A 20,794-nucleotide genomic window follows, 5' to 3' on the forward strand; every position below is an offset into this window, starting at 1 on the left:
ACTTTAAAGCAAGGAATGCAGCCATTTAAATATGAAGAGAGACTTATCAGATTCAGTTTATCCCTCTCTTCACTAAGCAGAGGGCACAAGAAGTATAAAGTTATAACTATGTTGGCCAAGGTCAGGGGTACAACTGAGCTAGACAATGTGCCTAAAACAACTAATGTACAAAACACTTGGAACAAAATGTGCTTATTATGAAACATGCAATAAAGTTTCAGCTTACGCTGAAGCTTGCCCCATATTCTGGGCACTTGTATGATTTCTCTCCCACATGGATCCTACAGTGCCTGTTCAGGTGAACTTTCTGGCTGAATCGTTTCCCGCAGTCCAAGCACACGTATGGTTTCTCCCCGGTATGGATCCGTTGGTGGCGGTTACGATCCGAGCTGCAACTAAACCTTTTCCCACAATCCAGGCATTCGTATGGCCTCTCGCCCGTGTGGATTCTCTGATGGATTATGAGATCCGAGCTGTAGAGGAAGCATTTCCCACAGACGAGGCACTTGTACAGTTTCTCTTGTGTGTGTATTCTCTGATGGCGGTTACGGTCTGAGCCACGGCTGAATCTCTTGCCACAGTCAGGGCATTCATAGGGTCTCTCGCCAGTGTGGATTCCATGATGAATTATGAGATCTGAGCTATACAAGAAAGATTTCCCACAAATCAAGCATTTGTTCTGCGGCTTTCCTCTGGGGTGTGCTCTCTGATTTATAATGAGTCCAGGGCTTTCCCCACAAACACTATATGCATTTTGCCTCTTGTCAGAACAGGCACCCTGTAAGTCTGCAGTTTCCCCCAAATCCCCACAAGAACCTGATTCATCCACTCCCTCTCCTGGGTGGGCTTCACTCTGCCATTCTCGACCCTCAGGGGCATTTTCCGTCTCGCTGCCTGAGGAAATGTTCTCTTCCTCTCGGCCAGCCACCAGATTAATTGGTCTTGCATGTTCTGAATGTTCTGGCAGGCCTTCCTCCCTCTCACGAGCATTAATCCACCTTTTAGCTGCTGGAGAAATGAGAAAAGCCACAAACACACCTCAATTCCCTGCACAAGAGACAAATGAAAATCAAAACGGGAAAAATAAAAAATAAAGAGAGGTTTACAAAAAATGCCTTCCCTGGCTTGAAGGCTTTGTGCAAATTGTGTTCAGTGGAGCAGAAGCGAAGAAGTAAACATGCCCCGATAACTTCTCAACTAGACTACTGTAATGCGTCCTACATAAGACTCCCCTTCTACACTGTTGGTCCAGAATGCAGCAACCAGACTGATTTTTTATGGCAGACGTATGGAATGTATAACACTGATTATGTATGAACTCCACCGGTTCTTGATATACTCTGAGTGAAACTTAAGGTGTTTAGACGTAAGAACACATTAATCTGCCTTATACTGGGCCAGAACACCAGTCCCTCTCCCGGGCCTTATGCAGAAGAATGGCCTCACCCAATGCCTAGCGTCAGAAATACTTTAATTGGGAGATGCTGGCCAATGAACCTAGGAATTTTTTTGCATACAGAGGGTGATCTCCCTCTAAGCCATTTCCCTGAAAGTTGGGAGGAGAAACGGAACTGGGCCAGGTTAACCAGTGGTCCGTTTCACATTCTCCTGGGTGGAACGGTTGGAACCAGTTCAGGAGTTCTAGAGCATTACGTTGAGGCAAAAGAAAACCGTGCTTACCTGCAAGCCTGGTATTTCTGTCCTCTGCTAGCCTGCCCTCCGTGCACAGCTGCCTCTGCTCCATCTCAAGTGGCAGTTGGCCAGCCTCAGAGACGTTCACAGCCTCCTCCTCAAATGCCACCTGCAAAGGCAGAGAGGGATAGGCTTGCCAACTCTGGCTTGGGAAATACCTAGAGATTTGTGGGAGGGAGCTTGAGTCAGAGTGATTACGCTGTAGTGATTAAGAGTGGCGGACTCTAATCTGGAGCACCAGGTTCGATTCCCCACTCCTCCACATGCTGTCTGACCCTGGGCCAGTCACAGTTCTCTTTTACAACTCTCTTATCCCACACGGAGGCAGCCAATGACAAACCACCTTCAAACGTCTCTTGCCAGTGTGGCGTAGTGGTTAAGAGCGGTGGACTCTAATCTGGAGAACCGGGTTCAATTCCTCACTCTTCCCCATTAAGCCTGCTGGGTGATCTTGGGCCAGTCACCGTTCTCTCAGAGTTCTCTCAGCCCACGTGGAGGCAGGCAATGGAAAACCACGTCCGAACATCTCTTGCCTTGAAAACTTTATGGGGTCGCCATAAGTCGGCTGTGACTTGATGCCGCTTGCCGCCGCCACCTGCAGAAGACCCTGCTCTGAAAAGCAATGCTCATAAGACTGGTGCATGTAGCTGATAATCTTGATTACTGCTCCTGGAGAGGCAGGTGATGGACCCAGCCCAGTATCTGTCAGGTTCAGGCGTTTACCTGTAGCATCCCAACAGTAAACACACTCAGGCAGGTGATCCTGAAGCAGTATACTTTATTAGGAGCAAAAAGATGAATATAAGATCTGACTGTATGGAAACAGGTGAAGGCTGCTAATAACCCCAATAGGGAAAGCACAAGCTTAAAAGCACTTTAGCCAGTGAAGCAAAACAGAATGAGGTAAACCCGAGATAAGAGTTCCCATGAAGCGTAGACCAAACAACTAGGCAGATTCAGGAAGGGAATTGTACACAGTATATAAAGGCATGTGAACCAAGGTCGCTGACACAGAGCCAGAGCCAGGCCTGATTCAGCAGAGGCCCGATGGAGTCATGTCAAGGGATCAGGCCTGAACCAGCAAAGGCCTGACAGTATCACTTGGAGTAACTGTTTAGAGCAGGGGTGGGGAACGTCAGGCCCGGGGGCCGTTTAAGGCCCGCGGAGTCATTTGGTCTGGCCCTTCGTGGGTCCTGGCAGATCTCTAGCTCAGAAGGATCTAAGGCACGATCCACCCCCTCCCACGGACAAGAATAGCCTGTATTCAAGGCCGATGTGAGTTTGTTTTGCCAAGAAAAGGAACCCTTTCCCCCCCCCTTGCAGAAGAGTCATTAGCTATGGAGCTGCTAGGACCACCCAAGAAACTGTGTTAACCTTTTCCCACCTGGGCCGTGGAGAAACGTATTGGTTGGCTAATTTTTAAGTTGATAATTTTGTATGGCCCACAAATGATGTTATAAGTATCCAAATGGCCCTTGGCAGAAAAAAGCTTCCCCACCCCTGGTTTAGAGCACTAGAATAAACAGAGGAATCGGTCCATCTAGCCCTGGGCAAATTAATTTATTTACTTCATTTATACCCCTCTGTTCTTCCTGATGGAGAACCAAAGTGTCTTACGTCGGTCTCCCTCCTGCGTTTTATCCTCACAACAACCCTGTGTTGGGTTAGGTTGAGAGACAGTGACTGGCCCAAGAGAGCGGGGATTCAAATCCAAGTCTCTCGGATTCTAGTCCAACCACTACGCCACACTTGCAAGCTACGAACGCATCTCACCTGGTTCTCTACCCGCTCTGCTTCTCTTTGCATCTGCAGGAAATCCTCTGCCAAGGCCACTGCCTGGGAGCAGGTCTCTGGCCCGACTTCCCTGACTGAGCTCTGGATCTCTGGGGGCAGGACAGCCAGGAACTGCTCCAAGATCAGCAGCTCCAAGATCTGCTCCTTGGTATGCCTGTCGACTTTTAACCACCTGTGGCAGAGCTCCTGGAGCCGGCTGTGAGCCCCTCTCGGTCCGTCGGCCTCCTGGTAGCAGAAATGCCGGAAGTGCTGGCGCCGCTTCTCCCTGCTGATAGTGTCCCTTCGCAAGATAGCTGCCTTCACCTTCCCATAATCCTCCCTATCTCTGACATCCAACCTGCTAAAGGCCTGCTCGGCTTCCCCACTGAGGGCCGGCAGGAGTCGGGTCACCCACTCTTCTCTTGGCCAGCGGCAGGCTTTGGCCACTTGCTCGAAGGAGGTGAGAAAGGCCTTGGCATCGTCCCATGGAGTGGTGGGTTCCTCGAGCAACTGGGGGATGGCCCATCCAGGATGAGGGGCCTCCACGGTCTTCAGGAAGTCCTGCCATTGGGCCTCCCAGTGATGAACAAGCCCTTCGCCTGGTTCCTGTTTAATGTTATGCTGCGCTGACGTGCGTTGCAAGCATTTTTTTTCTGCCAGGATGCCACAAGAGGCTTTTTCTGCCCTCTGTGATCTTTCCCCTGTTGTGGGGCCTGCTTCCTCTTGTTCCTCCATTTTCATCCCTGCCTGATCCCGCGGTGGTAATTTCTCAGCATGGAGAAACTCCTGCATTGAGTAAGAGTTGATCCGAACCCTTTCCAACGCTATGATCCTGGGAAGTTCTAAAATGAAACGGGGAATTATCCTGAAGGGTCTGGTGTTCTATGTTGGCTCAATGGGCTTCTCCCTGAGAAGAGAAATTTAAGATGAGACTGGATGCAAATAGACTTCTGCCAGTTCAAAAGACATATGGTGTAACGGTTAAGAGTGGTGGACTCTGGAGAACCACTCCTCCACATGCAGCCTGCTAGAAGACCGTGGGCCAGTCACAGTTCTCTCAGAACTCTCTCCGCCCCACCTACCCTACAAGTAGGGTTGCCAACCTCCAGGTAGTAAGCAAATCCAAAACAAGGGCACCTCCATGCCTGTACCGAAAGGTTTGGAAATTAGCACTGGAGAATTGGTACAAAAATGCACATAGACAGATTGCAAAATAGCAAACATATAATGAGTGATAAAGCTAGAAAAGACCAGACAAGTGTGCAACAAGAAATCTTAACAACTACGTTGCTAACTATATACAAATTACAAAGTAAGTATGAGATAGTCTTTGGTGTAAATCAGGAGGCAAAGAGTCCTCTTCTGGATTTCAAAGATAACCAGTTCCTTAGGATATCCAATTGTAGGTATACAGCCAAAATTGTAATTTTGTATATAGTTAGCAACCTAGTTGTTAAGATTTCTTGTTGCACACTTGTCTTGTCTTTTCTAGCTTTATCACTCATTATATGTTTGCTATTTTGCAATCTGTCTATGTGCATTTTTGTACCAATTCTCCCGTTCTAATTTCCAAACCTCCAGGTAGTAGCTGGAGATCTCCTGCTATTACAACTGATCTCCAGCCGATAGAGATCAGTTCCCATGGAGAAAATGGCCACTTCGCCCATTGGGCTCTATGGCATTGAAGTCCCTCCCCTCCCCTAACCCCGCCCTCCTCAGGCTCCGCCCCCAAAAACCTCCCACTGGTGGCCAAGAGGGACCTGGCAACCCTATCCACAAGGTGCCTGTTGTGGGGTGGGGGGGTGGGGAAGCAATTGTAAGCCACTTTGAGACTTCTTTAAAAGGTAGAGAAAAGTGGGGTATAAAAACTAACTCTTTGTCTTCTACTACTGTTCATGAGAAAAGAGGAAATTCAGTTTCTGTGACAAATCTTTATCAACCCACCTTAGTATGCTTTCAGGACAAAAGCAAATTGATATAATCCACCAACAGGCCACCAGTGGTTGTCTTTGCTTACAAGTTCTTCCTTTAAAATCCTTTTTTTTTTTTTTACAAAGCTTTTGAATTAACCTCTTAATCTACTCTCCAGACTGAACCTAAGCAGGCAGAACTGCTTCTTTTGCACGTTTTTCACCTTTGCTTTTATTTTACTTGCTTCATTTATTCACTTCCTCCATGGGCACCCAAAGCAGCTTCTGTTCTCTGCTCCTCCATTTTACCATCACAACAACAGTCCTGGAGGTAGGTTAGGCTGAGAGTGTGTGATTGGCCGAAGGCCACCCAGCAAGCTTCCATGACAGAGAGGGGATTCAAACCCAGGCCTCCCAGATCCTAGTCTGACACTCTGATCACTACCCTACACTGGATCTTGCATCTCTGTGAGAACAAAATGGAAACTCAAGGTTCAAAGGAAAGTTCTATTGAGGGACCAATACACCTGTATGTTGCCCTAAATTTTTGGGAGGAAGGGTGGGATACACATAGAATAATAAAGATGGAAGGGGCCTTCCAACGTATGTGAGAGTACATGGGTTTCACCTCCTCCATTATATCCTCATAACCGCCCTGTGAGGTAGGTTCAGCTGAGAGGGAAGGGCTCCGGCTCAGTGACAGAGCATCTGCTTGGCATGCTGAAGGTTCCATGTTCAATCCCCGGCATCTCCACTTAAAAACAATCAGGTTGTAGGTGATGTGTAAGACCTCTGCCTGGAGAGACACTGCCATTTTGAGTAGAAGAAGAAGAAGAAGAGTGGGTTTTTATATGCCGACTTTCTCTACCACTAAAGGGAGAATCAAACTGGCTTACAATCACCTTCCCTTCCCCTCCCCGCAACAGACACCCTGTGAGGTAGGTGAGGCTGAGAGAGAATGACTTGCCCAAGGTCACCCAGCTGGCTTCGTGTGTAGGAGTGGGGAAACCAACCCGGTTCACCAGATTAGCCTCCGCCGCTCATGTGGAGGAGTGGGGAATCAAACCCGGTTCTCCAGATCAGACTCCTCCGCTCCAAACCACCGCTCTTAACCACTACACCACACTGGCAATACTGACAATACTGACCGTGATGGACTGATAGTCTGATTCAGTAGAAGACAGATTCATGTGTTCACAAAGAGTGAGCAGCCCAAAATCATTCAGCAAGCCTCATGTCAGAGGGGGGATTTGAACGTAGACTGACATTCTAACCACTACACCCACGCTGGCGCTCTGGCGTTTATTTATTTACATTAATTTTGCCCCGCCTTTCCCTCCAATGAGGACCCAAATGGCTTACTCTGTCCCCCTCTCCTCTACTTTATCCCCACAACAACCCTGTGAGGTAGGTCAGGCTGCGAGTGTGTGACTGGCCCAAGGTCACCCATCAAGCTTCCATGATAGAGTGAGGATTCGAATCTTGATCTCCCAGCTCCTAGTCTGACACTTTAACCACTACACTCTGCTAGCTCTCAGCGCCTCCTAACTGATTCTGCTGATCAGTTCGTCAGGCTCAGCGTTTCCCACCCTGTGGGTCCCGACCCAAAAGCAGGTTGTAAAGCCTGTGGAAGTGGGACCGCACCATTTGCAATCTTATTGAATTGACGCTTTGTTTTTATTTGTTTGTTTTAAGCGGGCCACCATACCAAGTAAAATTGGACTTGCGCATTGCTATATCAAAAAAAAAGGTTGGGAACCACTGATCTCAATATTTTTCATTCTGCCATTCAGACACATAAAGGTCTCTTCCAGCATAAGTTACTGGGCATCCTTCGACGGGAGATGCAGGGGACTGATCCTGCAACCTTTCCTATACCAAGCAGGTGCTCTGCTACCAAACAACAGACCCTCCTCTGAGGACTTGCTTGGGGGAAGACAGAATGTTATCAATGAGATGGATGTAGCTTGAACAGATTTGCCACATTGTCTCGCTCAAAGTTGGTTTTGGGAGAGTAGCCATATTGTGTGCCGTAGAAGACCTAGATTTGAGTCCAGCAGCACCTTAGAGACGAACAAGATTTTCAGGGTATAAGCTTTCAAGAATATTTGACGAGGGGAGCTTTGATGAGGTGAAGAGCACAGGAGTCCCCAAAAGAGCTGTATGCTCCCTTTTTCTTTTAAACCCCAGGTTTGCAAGCCACAGAGGGCTCCAGCCTAGATCACTTTGGTTTGCAAAGTTGTCGGGATGCCTGCATGCCTTTGCAGAAGGGGAAACTGTTTGCAAAAACATCTCTACATCTCTCCCAGCTCTTGTCTGTCAGAGGGGCACACTGCTGGTACCCCCTGCACAGAGATCCCTTGCATGCTCAAAGGAGGAGGGGGGGTTCTCCCGGCTCCCTCCCCAATACAAGCCCCTAACACTCGGCTGCTTGCCCCCTCCCCTCCACGCTCACCTCTCTCTGCCCCCTTCCTAGGCCCGGGGCTTTCTTCTCCTTCCTCCTCTTCCTCCCTTTCTGCAGCTGCAGAGAAATTCAAACCCAAAAGCCTCCCCTAGTAGGGAAAAGAGCATTATTATTTGTTTTAAAACCACACACCCCTTTTCATCTTCACTTGGCCTTTCTAGGAAATACAGTTCTGTAGGGTTAACCCTTCAGCCGGAAAAGAAGCTCACCGATCCTCCCAGCTGGGCTTGCACAAATCCTGAAAAGGGGCGGATGAGGGACTAATACAGGCGAAGCAGCCGCTTCAGTACTGCCAACAGCCTTTCTGTCTCCAAGAAAAAGAGATGACTGTGAATGGGATGCTGCAGAAGCGTCCTCTGGTGTCCAAAAGAAAGTGTCTCCATTGTCACCAGAAACTGAAGCTGGACAATGGTTTAAATGGGGGAAGGGCGTGTTTTTCTGTTTTCTAGGGAATTGCTGGTGGAGGAAAGTGCCGTTAAGTTGCGCCTGATCTATGGTGACCTCATAGGCTTTCCGAGCCAAGAGACATCCAGAGGTGGTTTGCCATTGCCTGGCCAACCCTGCTTAGCGTCTGCAATCTGACAAGATCAGGCTAGCCTGGGCCATCCGGGTCAGCGCTCTGGAGTTACTGGAGTTGAATTTTGTTCTACTACTGCACATGCTCAAACTTGTCAGATCTTAGAAGCTAAGCAGGGTTGGCCCTAGTTAGTATTTGGATGGGAGAGACCACCATGGAAGTCCAGGGTCATTACGCAGAGGAGGCAATGGCAAACCACCTTTGAACCTAGGGTTCCCAACTTCCACGCGGGGCCTGGAGATCTCCCAGAATTACAACTGATCTCTAGACAAAAGAGATTGGTTTACTGCTTTGGAGCATGGATTTTATGGCATTATAACCTGGGGAGGCCCCACCCCTCCCCAAATCCTGTCTTCCCCAGGCCCCACCAGCAAAGTCTCCAGGAATTCCCCAACCAGGAGTTGGCAACCCTATGAGCGTAGTCTGGAGATCAGTTGTAATTCCAGGCGATCTCCAGGCCCCACCTGGAAGTTGGCAACTCTATGATGGACAGGATAGCCCCCAACAAGTCACTAAATAGATAGAAAACATGTAGAATCTCAGGTGGCTATTATTAAACAAAACTAGCAAAGGCAGGCATTTTTCAGAAGTGCAGGATGTATAACAGTAATTTCAAAATTAAAGCAAACTTTTAAAATAAAATTTTATGTTTGTTTATTAAAAAATGAAAACCAGAAAATAGAAACAATACAATTTCATCAAAAAAAAGTAAATAAAAGATATACATATCTTTGATCAGATCATGTTTATTGTATAAGGCCATAGGCCGTTATAATCTAAAACAGCATAACAAGTTAAAATATACAAAACCAAAAGAATACGGAAATTAAGAAATTAAAATATGCCCATTTGGCTCTATCCAGCTTTACCACCTTTTGTGATTTGTTTTGTCCTGATTTCTTGGCCGCCAGGACAAACAGTGCCATTTTTTGGGGAAATATCAGTGTCCACATCTGATAACAAATAGATTGATCTGTCAGCATCAGATGATAATTGTGACGCTGAAAGAATGTTTGCCATTAATATGTTAAACAATAATATTGAAAAAAATGGTGATATATTAATAAAAGGTAAAAGGTAAAGGTCCCCTGTGCAAGCACCGGGTCATTCCTGACCCATGGGATGAGGTCACATCCCAACGTTTTCTAGGCAGGCTTTGTTTACGGGGTGGTTTGCCAGTGCCTTCCCCAGTCATCTTCCCTTTACCCCCAGCAAGCTGGGTACTCATTTTACCGACCTCGGAAGGATGGAAGGCTGAGTCAACCTTGAGCCGGCTAATAAACATATTAATAATCATTGAGTAGTGATGACAATAACATTAAATCTAAGCATACATTTCTAACAATAATTTCTATATTATTTCCAAATACATTTTCAAATAAAAATTGGAAAGTAAATCCATATATAGATGTCATCTACCTATTATTCATTCAAATGTTTTTCTCTTAAACACCTTTTAATACAGTATAAAACAAAACTAAGAATAATACATGACATATATGTCAATTCATCTTCTCTCTCATCCACTCCCCATTTCATTAGAATAGCATGAATAATATGCTTTCCATTTACCTTGAAATTCTGTGGCTGGTCTATTATTCACAACTTGTTAATTTCGCCATTACTGCATACTCTTCTAGTTTACTTTCCAAGGTTTCAGGCCATGGACAATCTTCTGCTTTCCATTTTGTTGCAAGTGTAACTCTGGCTGCCATTACCATATATCTAAGTAATTCTTGTACGAGTGGAATAAGGGAGGAGTGTGGTGCTGGAGTCTGTGTTGGGCAACCCATACCAGGCCTGAAAAAATAATGCTTCAGCCCTAGATGGGGATGGGGAAGAGTTCATTTATAATCCTCCTTCCTTGAAAATTGTCAAAAACCCAAACCACAATTCTCTAAGAGATTTTGGTGGCTGTCCATATATTTCTAACTATATTTCTATATTTCTAACTATATTTCTATATTATATATTTCTAACTCCCTCCACTCTCCAACCCCCACCTTTCCCTGGCGCTGGTGATATGTAATGGTAGTTTGCCTCCCGAAGGAGTAGTTCTACCTCCTGCCAAAAAGAGCGGCAGCAATTCTGGAGCCATTTATTTATATAGCTGTTACGTGACAATTCTCCCTGCCTTTTCCTCTGAAGGATTTGGAATACCCTAAGCCAGAGTTCCCCGTTGTGGTCCCCATGGGCACCGCAGTAGCCATAGACACCTTTCCTGGTGCCCGCCAAGTGTTTTGTAGTGCCCTATTAATTTAGTTTATAGGGAAAACATATATGCTTTTACAAAGTGTGTGGGGTCAGATGGGGCTTTTGCCTAGCAGGGCTTCTGATTGGCCATTGGATACCTGGTGGGCTGTGCAGATCTTTAAAAAAATGTTGCTTTGGCAGCAGCTGCCACCATTACAAGAAGACATACACTGAGTGACGGAAGCTAAGCTGTGTGTATGCAAGAAAATACCTTAAAAGAGAGGTTTTTCCTGAAATGTTGAGGAGTTATCATTAGAGTCATGAATATCTTAATTCCCTGACCTTTTCTGGTTGGCTCCACCTCCTGCAGCAGCCAATTTGTGGCTGTTCCCACCCCCGTGTTAGAATTCCAAAGGTGCCTGCAGGCTCAACACAGTTCAGGACTAAGGCTGCCCGCTCCAGGTTGGCAAATTCCTGGACATTTTGCAGGTGGATCCTGGGAATGGCAGGGACTTCAGTGGGCTATAATGTTATAAACTATAATGTCATAAACCCCCCAAAGCAGGGGAAATGACCTCTTTTTTTTCTGGTGATGTTGTAATTCCAGGCCCCACCTGGAAAATGGCAACCCTATGGGACCCCTGCCCTGAGCCATCAAAATATGTAGCTCTCTGCTGAATGCAAACTACTGGATTAAATCTTTACTGCATGGGACTGCATCACCGTAACACACATCTGCTCAACTTTGATTTATTTTATCCTGTTATTGTTCCCTTATATCAGGATTTGTTATGATTATCAAACAACAGCTGAAACAAGTTCTGCATGGGAAAAGAAACTGTGGGGTCAGAGTTCATAAAGCAGCAGGAAAGCTTCGTAAAGACTGTGCTACAGAGAATGACTGAATTGACAGAGCTCCCAGGTGAGCATTCATACAGATTTTTTAAAAGTTTCTGGTCCCCATGGTTGCAAAAGCTCACTTAACAATACCTTCTGAAATCCCTGAAGCCGGAGAAGATGTGGAGAAATCTCCAGAAGGGTGAAACGTGGGAGCAGATTTGTAAAAGGGGACAATGTTCCGCTTTATTCCAACCATGGTTGGAATAGTTTTTCCAACTATTTCAAACTAAGTGTAGAAAAGGGCAAGAGTCCAGTAGCACCTTAAAGACTAACAAAAATATTTTCTGGTAGGGTATGAGCTTTCATGAGCCACAGCTCACTTCTTCAGATACAGCTAGAATGTGAATCCATCTGTCTTTAAGTAGAGGAGAGTGAATTCAGACAAGCATTAGTATGTAAATGTTAGCAGTATGTCAATGTGAATAGCAGGCGTGATGGGATGAGGTGTGGTCTGCAGAAGAGTCTGTGATGTCCAGGGGAGAGATGGGTGTGGAGAAACCAGCATTGGTCATGAGCCATGAATGCAAGGTCTTTATTCAGCTCAGGAAAATAAAGACTGTGCTACAGAGAATGACTGAATTGACAGAGCTCACAGGTGAGCATTCATACAGGTTTTTAAAAAGTTTCTGGTCCTCATGGTAAACTAAGTGTAGTTTTTCAACACCTTCTTTTTAATTTGCTGTAAAGGATTGGGAGGCATAACTTGCTATGGTGTTTATATTTCTAATTTTACGCTATCCCTTTTAAAAAGGCAGAATATCACCTGACCCTTTTTGATGTAGGAAATCGTACTCTATTTATTTGACATATTTGTCGCCTGCCTTTTCCTCCTCTGGCATCCTCTTTCTCGGGTCCCTACATCTATGGAGGTGCTCTCCAAGGGTTAAAGCGAGAGAATCTGCAGTCATAGACAAGCAAGGGAGGGGAAGGGGGAAAGGAGGAAGGAAAGCCATTTCCTCTTCCTCCCCCTGTGCAGAAACTGCCTCTGAATTTTTTTGGACTGGTTCTTGAACGGCTTGGAGGAAATCTGGTGAGCTCAAAGGGGTGGAGGGAGCATGAGGTGTGGGCTGCAATGCAAGACCCCATTCAGAGAGAAAGGAGGAGGGAAGTAGTAGGGGTGAGAGCTCTGGTCTCTTCCAGCTCTCACCCTTAGTTGCTTTGTGCAGAGCCACAAAGGGTCCTTGCAGTGGGCTTGAGGGCGGGATCCGAACCCAACACCTTTGGATGTTGTGTAACAGCAAAAACCTTTTAATGTTGTGTAACAGCAAAACAGATTAGTAGCGTGCCACTGGCCAGCCTCCAGATCCTCCGGATTGACAGCTCATCTCCAGAGTACAGAGATCAGTTCCCCTGGAGAAAATGGCACCTTTGGTGGATGGGGGAAAAAAAAGAAAAGGGAGAAAACTCTGAATGAAGAAGAAAAAATAGGTGCTCAGCACCAGAGGTTGCAAGACATTTATAAAACAAGTATACATGTAGCTAATTCAAAAGCATACAATGTAGTTGTAACAAAGGTTTAAAGTCAAACAAATAATGTTAACATTGAAAATTGCCAAATGGCTAGCCCTCCCCCCCAAATCCAAAGACACAAAATATAACCTTTTTTTGTGAGTAATAACAAAATAATTTTAAATAACAGAATAATTATAAATACTATGTTACAGTACAATTCAGGTTATATTTTGTGCCTTTGGATTTTTTTTTGATGAGCCATTTGGCAATTTTCATTCCAGCCTTTGTGCCCATATCAGCCATTTCTGCCTTCCCTGCAAAGTTAGGGATTTTTTGTCGGGTTTTTTTAATTGGTAGTTGAATGTCATGATACTATAACAATGTGCCTGTCACAGTGGGTAGCCGTGTTAGTCTGTCTGCAGTAGTAGAAAAGGGCAAGAGTCCAGTAGCACCTTAAAGACTAACAAAAAATATTTTCTGGTAGGGTATGAGCTTTCGTGAGCCACAGCTCACTTCTTCAGATACAGCTTCTTCAGATACAGCTAAAGACCGATGGATTCACATTCTAGCTGTATCTGAAGAAGTGAGCTGTGGCTCACAAAAGCTCATACCCTACCAGAAAATATTTTTGTTAGTCTTTAACGTGCTACTGGACTCTTGCCCTTTTCTAAATGCGCCTATCAGTTTCTCAAAATTCTTGGCTTTAATTTTTATTGAAGCAGGTTTCTATCTCTTTCCTTGCAGAGATATATGCCTTTCCCTTAATATCTCAACAATAAAAGGGGCTGGAGATTTTTTTTTTTTAAGGAAACTTGGGAATTTAGAGAACTTGATTCACATACTGTTGTAACATTACAGCAATATAGCTATATTCAGTTCCCAAGTTTTAGAACAAATGGGAGAAAACCTGTGGCTTGGCAGCAATGTGGTCTCTACTGGAAGACTGGGGCAGGGGAAATGTGGGGGAAACTACCATGTGGAAGTCCCATTGTACCTGAACTGTATTTGCATGGTACCCAAAGTTGGTTGGAAAAGAAAAAATGATAATAGAGAAATACATTTTATTTTAAGGCACTATAGAAGGATTAAAAACATTAAAAATGGTAAAAAAATGGCACAATGGCATTTTATAAGGTTGATATACCTATGCCACATGCCAGATGTGTTTTGGACAGCAGGCCTTCACCAGTGGTCAAATTAAACCCATATAATGCATGTACAAATACTTACAAATATCTCAACATGTACAGACAGCCATATACCTGCCCAGGCTTGCATGTAGGGTGTTAAATGCATTTCAAATTATAAAGTCCTCTAGCTGGAGTGCCTGTAAGTTGTTCTTATACTGGGCTGAATTGGTCTCCATATAGAATGTGTATGCAAGTATCAACTTGGTAACGCAGTCTGAAGGAAATCTGGAGAGAGTTTCACTGAATTGACTAGCCCAGAATATGTGAGTGCACCAAAAAGAGTTTCTCACCCACTTTATTTCTCTCCCTCTCCCAGGCAGCAACAAGAAGACCCCCTTGGTTCCTTCTCTGCTATCCCCTTTGTGTGAAGAGATCTCCTCCATCATGCAGCCAGCTCAGGTACAAGTGGGGGGTTGCTGGGGGGATGGCAGAGGACAGCAGGAAAGCTCCCTCTTTTTTGTGGGGGTAAGGCTCAGCAGATCAGGCTCCTTGCCCTTGGTTCTGGTGCTGCCCACTTGGCAGGTAGGAAAATGGTTACCCCGTCCCCTGGAGAGCCAGCATGGTGTAGTGGTTAAGAGTGGTGGTTAGGAGCAGTGGACTCTAATCTGGAGAACCGGGGGGTTGATTCCCCACTCCTCCACATGAGCGGTGGACGCTAATCTGGCAAACTGGTTGGTTTCCCCACTCGTACACATGAAGCCAGCTGCGTAACCTTGGACTAGTCACAGTTCTCTTAGAGCTCTCTCAGCCCCAACTACCTCACAGAGTGTCTGTTGTGGGGAGGGGAAGGGAAGGTGATTGTAAGCTGGTTTGATTCTTCCTTAAGTGGTAGAGAAAGTCAGCATATAAAAACCAACTCTGCTTCTTCTTCTCCACAAGGCTATTAGCCCCCTGTGACTGTGGAGAGTCCCTCTGCTGCTATGTTGCACCAAGGAGGGCTGGGGGGGGAGAGCCAAATGTCCCCCATGGGGCTTTTTCCCCCTCCTCTTTGTGCAGTCCATCCAGTGTTAGTTTATGGTTTCCCTCCCCATGAATGAGCTTTCCAGTGATGTAAAGAAATGCTTCCTTCTTCTTCTTGTAGGGTGGGGTGTCCTTTGAAGAGGTGGCTGTGTATTTCACCCAGGGAGAGTGGACTCTGCTGCACCCAGCCCAGAGAGCTCTGTACAAGGAAGTCATGCTGGAGAATTTTGGGAGTGTGGCCTCTCTGGGTGAGGATCCTCTTCTATTGGGCTATCTCCTACTTGCTGTGGGGAATGACTCTAATCAGATCCTTAATGAGGAAGGAGGTGGTCAGGCTGTCTGCCCTGGTCCCAAAGGCTGATCTCTGCCACCCTCCATGATCCTTCCTCTGTTGTGGGGGTGGGGTGGGGCTGGAGGGATCTCTGCTGGCTTCTCTGCCAGTGTGGTATAGTGGTTAAGAGCGGAGGACTCTAATCTGGTGAACTGGATTTGTTTCCCCACTCCTACACATGAAGCCTGCTGGGTGACCTTGGGTTAGTCACAGTTCTCTCCACACACTCTCAGCTCACCTACCTCACAAGGTGTCTATTGTGGGGAGAAGACGGGAAGGTGCTTGCAAGCTTATTGTAAGCCAATTTGAGACTCCTTAAAGGTAGAGAAAATCGGGGTATAAAAACTAACTCTTCTCCTTTTTTTACTTCTCAGCTGGCATTTCCATCTCAAGCTTGGCACGAGCAGACACAGAACTGTTCGGTGCTAGATGGATGATTGTTAACCCCACACTTTACCCCATCCAACCCCTATTATTTGCCTGTTGTGTATTTCTGGAGGGACAGTCTTGGCTTGGAATTACTGAATTGATGTGCACACAAAAGAGGTATAATTTTGTGGATTTCCTTCTTGATAAACAGGATTTCTGATTGCCAAACCTGACCTCATATCCTGGCTGGAGGAGGAGGAAGAGCTGTTTCTCCTGGGCTCTGATGAACGTGAGGAATTGGCAGGTAGTGGCTCAAATGTCTGTCCTGGGCCTGTGTGTCGGTTGTGCCTCTTTCCAAGGACTGGTAGATCTCTGTGGCCTTGTTTATCCTCACAGCTTCAGTGACCCCTCTAAAGGGGAGGGCTGAGATATGATTAAAACGGTGCCTGTAGATTTTGAACCTATGAAAATAGGTGATTTCCTTCTCCCAAGTCAGATCACTTGAATGCCAAGTTGGGCCAAGTCTGGTCCTCTCTAAGGGGCAGGGACTGTCTGGAAAGGGTGTTTCCAGTCCTGTTTCCTCTGAGATCACTTTAACTGGTGTTGTGCCTGCAATGCAGAGCACATGCTTTACTGAAGAGACATGACCCAGAGCAACTCCAGACCGCTCTCATATGAAACCTTTTCCCCTCCTTCCCCCACCAGCACAAAGTAGTGTTGAAAGTGATTCTGAAGGGTCAGCTTGCACAGTATGAAATCCAGCATTTTACAGAGGAAATATTGGCTTTGCCAGCGAATTGTAACATCTAGCCAGGATCTGTTTCTTCTGGTTAACAACTGATTGCCTTTAATTTAGAGCAGCCAGTTGGGAAGCTGATTTAGTTCCCCAAGAAATGTGCAGAAGGGGACTTAGCAGGGGGGAGGGAGATTCCCCACCAAATCACCCAGAGGGGCAAGGGATGGGGACAGAACAATCTCTGGTCCAGTTGAAGGGGCAGCCAGACTGGCCCAGAACTGACTTGAATGTACAGCAGACTCTGGCTGAACTGCCACCCTTTGTGGGAGGCAAGAGTGCTTCTCCTTTCAGTGGCGATGCAAGATTGACAGCTGCCTCTCTTTGTGCAACTCAAGGTGAATGGAGAGTGGGGTCATTTCCAAGGCTGGGTTCTCTTTTTCAAGGTAAACGTGACCTTTTATTTTAGTCTATTCCAGCTTTCTTAAAAAGTTTAGTTGCTCCTTTATCATACTGGAAGAGAGAGTGTGGGTTGTATTCCCATATTGGGGCAGGAGAAAAAGTTGTTCCAGTTCTGGTGGAGGGAACTGTGGTAAAAAGACCCAGCAGGCCCTTGTTTTATCACTGGAAAAAGATGAATTTATACTGCTGACATTGGTCTCAAGTTGCTAGGCCTCAGCAAGGAGATGACCTCTTTCTAACATCATACAGATTAAAATCATCCCAGTTGCCTTCTTCATCTGGCCGGTTATCTCTCATCTGGTCATGTGCTGGTGTATCTCTGGTCTCTGTGCTGGTTACTTCTCACTGCCTCCTCAAAGCGTAGCTATCCTCAGAAGACCCTCCCCAAGTATTGGCTGCCCCCCATCCTTAAAGCCAGTGTCTCCTTCCCATCAATCCCTGGTCAAGATATGCCAGAGATTTCCTATTCCTTAAGTAATCAGGCCAGAGTGTGATCTCTGTTTTGTCTCCATAACAATCACTGTCCCTATCAACCTCTGTTCTCCATCTAATTGCCACAAGCTACAGGTCGGTCAAGACCATGTAATTTGTCACAGGATCAGACTCCCAACCAAGACTTTGAAAGGTGTGGCCAAAACACCAAGCTAATTTCTCCTATTTTTAGTCTGTGCTTATGCCAGGAATGGTAAAATGACCCTGAAGGCCATTGTTGTTACCATGGGGAATGAGGGATTTACTCTGTCCTGGTCTTAAGTTACTTGACCACAACAAGGAACTGACCTCTCCCCAGCCTTTTCCCTTTCCTTCCCTTTTACACTGGGGTTTACCCCATCCACCTAGAATAGGAATTGCAGTCTGTCAGCTCTCCAAAGAAGAATCAGCAAAAGTGAAGGTAGCAGCCTTATCCACCAACTGGTCTTAGGTTATCACCAGTGCCGGTGGTGGAAGGGTGACAGCTCTGTCACCTCCCAACCTCTGCCCAGCCACACCCCCACCTGTCCCCCCATGAGGACATCTGAGCATACAGAAAATAAAAAGTTAACAACACATTTCTCTTGCCTTTCATCTAAAACGTACCTCTGTGATGTTAAAGAGATAGGCAGAAATAACTGAATCATTTCAGGATTCTCTATGTGTGTGTTAAGGGCAGTCAAATCGCTTCCAACTCATGGTGACCCTATGAATCAATGTCCTCCAAAATATCCTATAGTTAACAGCCTTGCTCAGGTGTTGCCAACTGAGTTGCCGTGGCTTCCTTTTTATAGAGTCAATCTGTCTCATGTTGAATATTCCTTGTTTGTTTGTTTGGGACTTGTTTCCCACCCTCAATCCCCAGCCAAGGCTGCCTTCAGCTTTTTCTAGCATTATTGTCTTTTCCAGTTACTCTTGTCTTCTCATCATGTGACCAAAGTACACTAGCCTCAGTTTAATCATTTTAGCGTCTAGGGACAGTTCAGGCTTGATTCTAGTTCAGGATTCTAGTTCATGGCAAATTACCATCTAGCTGGCCACTGTCTCTTCAGACCCTCTGCCATATGTGTTGAAGCATGAATGGCTGTCCCTCTTTTAAGGAGTGACATTCTTCTCCCCACAGCCATCCCCCATCACTCCTCTTTATAAATTTACCCACGCAGGAAAAGAGAAACTTAAAACGATTGGGTCAATTGTAGGTAGAGGTTTTGCATATATTCTTTCTCTTTTGTCCTCTTGGGCTATGTTCATTATTGTACAAATGGCTACTCAGCAAACTTAGCTTGGAATTGCAAAAAAACTGAGAATGCAAGTAAGAAAATGGGCCACAGACTCTTTGAATTTAACCCCTGAGAATATAGCCATTACAAAGCAAAGTAGAAAACTCTTACACCGATATTTGTGTAAAGTGTCATATCATCGCTTCAGGTTTGTCTTTCTTTCAACAGGAGGAGTGTGGGAGTCAGCAAATGAAACATCTGAGCATCTCCTGTTGGGGAAAGAGGATACATATTCAGATACAAAAGGGAAGTTTGAATATTGTGAAGTGCTGCAGAAGGAGGAGGAAAAACAGCCATATAAAGGAAGGAATAATCCTGGTCTTCTACAAGGGAGTGACTCTCTACTGCAAACAAAATACAAAGGAGAGAATAGAAATGAGTGCTCTGCAAGTGGGGAAGATATTCCTGAAAAATCAGATATTAATAATCAATGGAACACCTATAACATAAAGAAAATATATAAATGCCTGGAGTGTGAGAAAATCTTTGGGCGGAAAGACAGTCTAGTTTTTCATCAAAGAAATCACACTGGCGAGAAGCCATACAAATGTCTAGAATGTGGGAAAAGTTTCAGTCAGAGTTCAAACCTTACTTTCCATGAAAGAATTCACACAGGGGAGAAACCATATAAATGCCTGGAGTGTGGGAAAAGCTTTGGGCGGAAAGATAACCTAACTTCCCATCAACGAATTCACTCAAGGGAGAAACCGTATAAATGCCTAGAGTGTGGAAACACCTTCAGTCAAAGTGGAAACCTTACTTCCCATCAAAGAATTCATACTGGAGAGAAACCATATAAATGCCTGGTGTGTGGGAAAAGCTTCACTTACAGTGGACACCTTACTGCTCATCAAAGAATTCACACAGGTGAGAAGAAATATAAATGCCTAGACTGTGGAAAAAACTTTAGGAGAAAAGACAGCCTAACTTCCCATCAAAGAATTCACACAGGGGAAAAACCATATCAATGCCTGGTGTGTGGAAAGAGCTTCACTGAGAGTGGAAGCCTTGCTTCCCATCAGAGAATTCACACAGGGGAGAAAAAATATAAATGCCTGGAGTGTGGGAAAAGCTTCAGTCAGAGTGGAAGCCTTAGTTCCCATCAAAGAATTCACACAGGTGAGAAACCATATAAATGCCTGGAATGTGGGAAAAGCTTTAATCAGAGTTCACACCTTACTTCCCATCAAACAATTCACACAGGGGAGAGACCATATTCATGTTTGGTGTGTGGTAGAAGCTTCAGCCAGAGTGGAAACCTTACGTCTCATCAACGAACTCACACAGGAGAGTAATATATTAAAATACCTGCAGTACGGAAAATGCTTCAGTTACTATGGACACCATTCTGCCAATGAAATAATTCTCATGGGAGAAACTATTTAAATGCCAATGTGTGGAAAAAGTGAGAGCAGAAACCTTAATTCACTTCAGACAATTCACACGAGGACACTCGGTATAAATTCCTGGAGTGTGGAAAAAACTTCAGTGTAAATGGAAAACTTACTGTCCATCAGAGGATTCAAAAAAGGAGGAACCCTATATACTCTTGAAGTGTTGAAAAAGCCTCAATCAGAGTAGAATTTGTGTGTGTGTGTGTTAAGTACTGTCAAGTCACTTCCGACTCATGGCGACCCTATGAATGAAAGTCCTCCAAAATGTCCTATCTTTGACAGCTTTGCTCAGATATTGCAAATTGAAGGCTGTGGCTTCCTTTATTGAGTCAATCCATCTCTTGTTGGGTCTTCCTCTTTTCCTGATGCTTCCCATCAAAAGAATTCACACAGGGGAGAAACCGTAGAAATGCTTGGATTGGGTACCTATTAAAGTTGTGTAGGGACAGAGAAACAACATGCCCCACTCTGCAAATCCAGAATTGTGTGGTGAGCACACTGTAATCCTTAACAACACTCACCAATCACAATAAATATCACAGTAATCATGCTAACACAGAGTCACATTCATACCAGAGACTCACAGAAGTGGAAATGCTACACGCAATCTTTTCCCCTATGTATTGTGGTTCTGACATATGTG

General features: G+C 45.3%; 2 protein-coding genes across 2 annotated transcripts; one reads left to right on the plus strand and one right to left on the minus strand.

Annotated features, from left to right (window-relative positions):
• Nucleotides 1–217: 217 nt before the first annotated feature.
• On the minus strand, nt 218–4,200 carry LOC130484364 (zinc finger protein with KRAB and SCAN domains 1-like). The gene is made up of 3 exons (XM_056857368.1): nt 3,442–4,200; nt 1,681–1,801; nt 218–636 (listed from the first exon to the last, which is right to left on the minus strand). Exons 1-3 carry the CDS (start codon nt 4,198–4,200, stop codon nt 218–220), a joined length of 1,299 nt encoding a protein of 432 aa, XP_056713346.1.
• A 7,879-nt stretch (nt 4,201–12,079) lies between these two features.
• LOC130484453 (zinc finger protein 501-like) lies at nt 12,080–20,052 on the plus strand. Its single transcript, XM_056857487.1, has 3 exons — nt 12,080–12,104; nt 16,023–16,100; nt 18,926–20,052. Exons 1-3 carry the CDS (start codon nt 12,080–12,082, stop codon nt 20,050–20,052), a joined length of 1,230 nt encoding a protein of 409 aa, XP_056713465.1.
• The last annotated feature ends 742 nt before the right edge of the window (nt 20,053–20,794 follow it).

Source organism: Euleptes europaea, chromosome 1 (genome assembly GCF_029931775.1).
Source record: "Euleptes europaea isolate rEulEur1 chromosome 1, rEulEur1.hap1, whole genome shotgun sequence".
In the NCBI taxonomy this organism is placed as follows: Eukaryota; Metazoa; Chordata; class Lepidosauria; order Squamata; family Sphaerodactylidae; genus Euleptes; species Euleptes europaea.

Bases quoted from the DNA above. Each gene is read 5' to 3' on its own strand.
- LOC130484364 (XM_056857368.1), bottom strand. From the start codon at position 4,200: ATGGAGGAACAAGAGGAAGCAGGCCCCACAACAGGGGAAAGATCACAG. The intron at 1,802-3,441 runs GTGTGGCGTAGT...CTGCCTTTGCAG, and splicing joins GATGCGTTCGTAGCTTGCAA to GTGGCATTTGAGGAGGAGGC. The intron at 637-1,680 runs GTAAGCACGGTT...TGTATAGCTCAG, and splicing joins CAGAAATACCAGGCTTGCAG to ATCTCATAATTCATCATGGA.
- LOC130484453 (XM_056857487.1), top strand. From the start codon at position 12,080: ATGACTGAATTGACAGAGCTCACAG. The intron at 12,105-16,022 runs GTGAGCATTCAT...CTTGATAAACAG, and splicing joins TGAATTGACAGAGCTCACAG to GATTTCTGATTGCCAAACCT. The intron at 16,101-18,925 runs GTGAGGAATTGG...TTCTTTCAACAG, and splicing joins TCTCCTGGGCTCTGATGAAC to GAGGAGTGTGGGAGTCAGCA.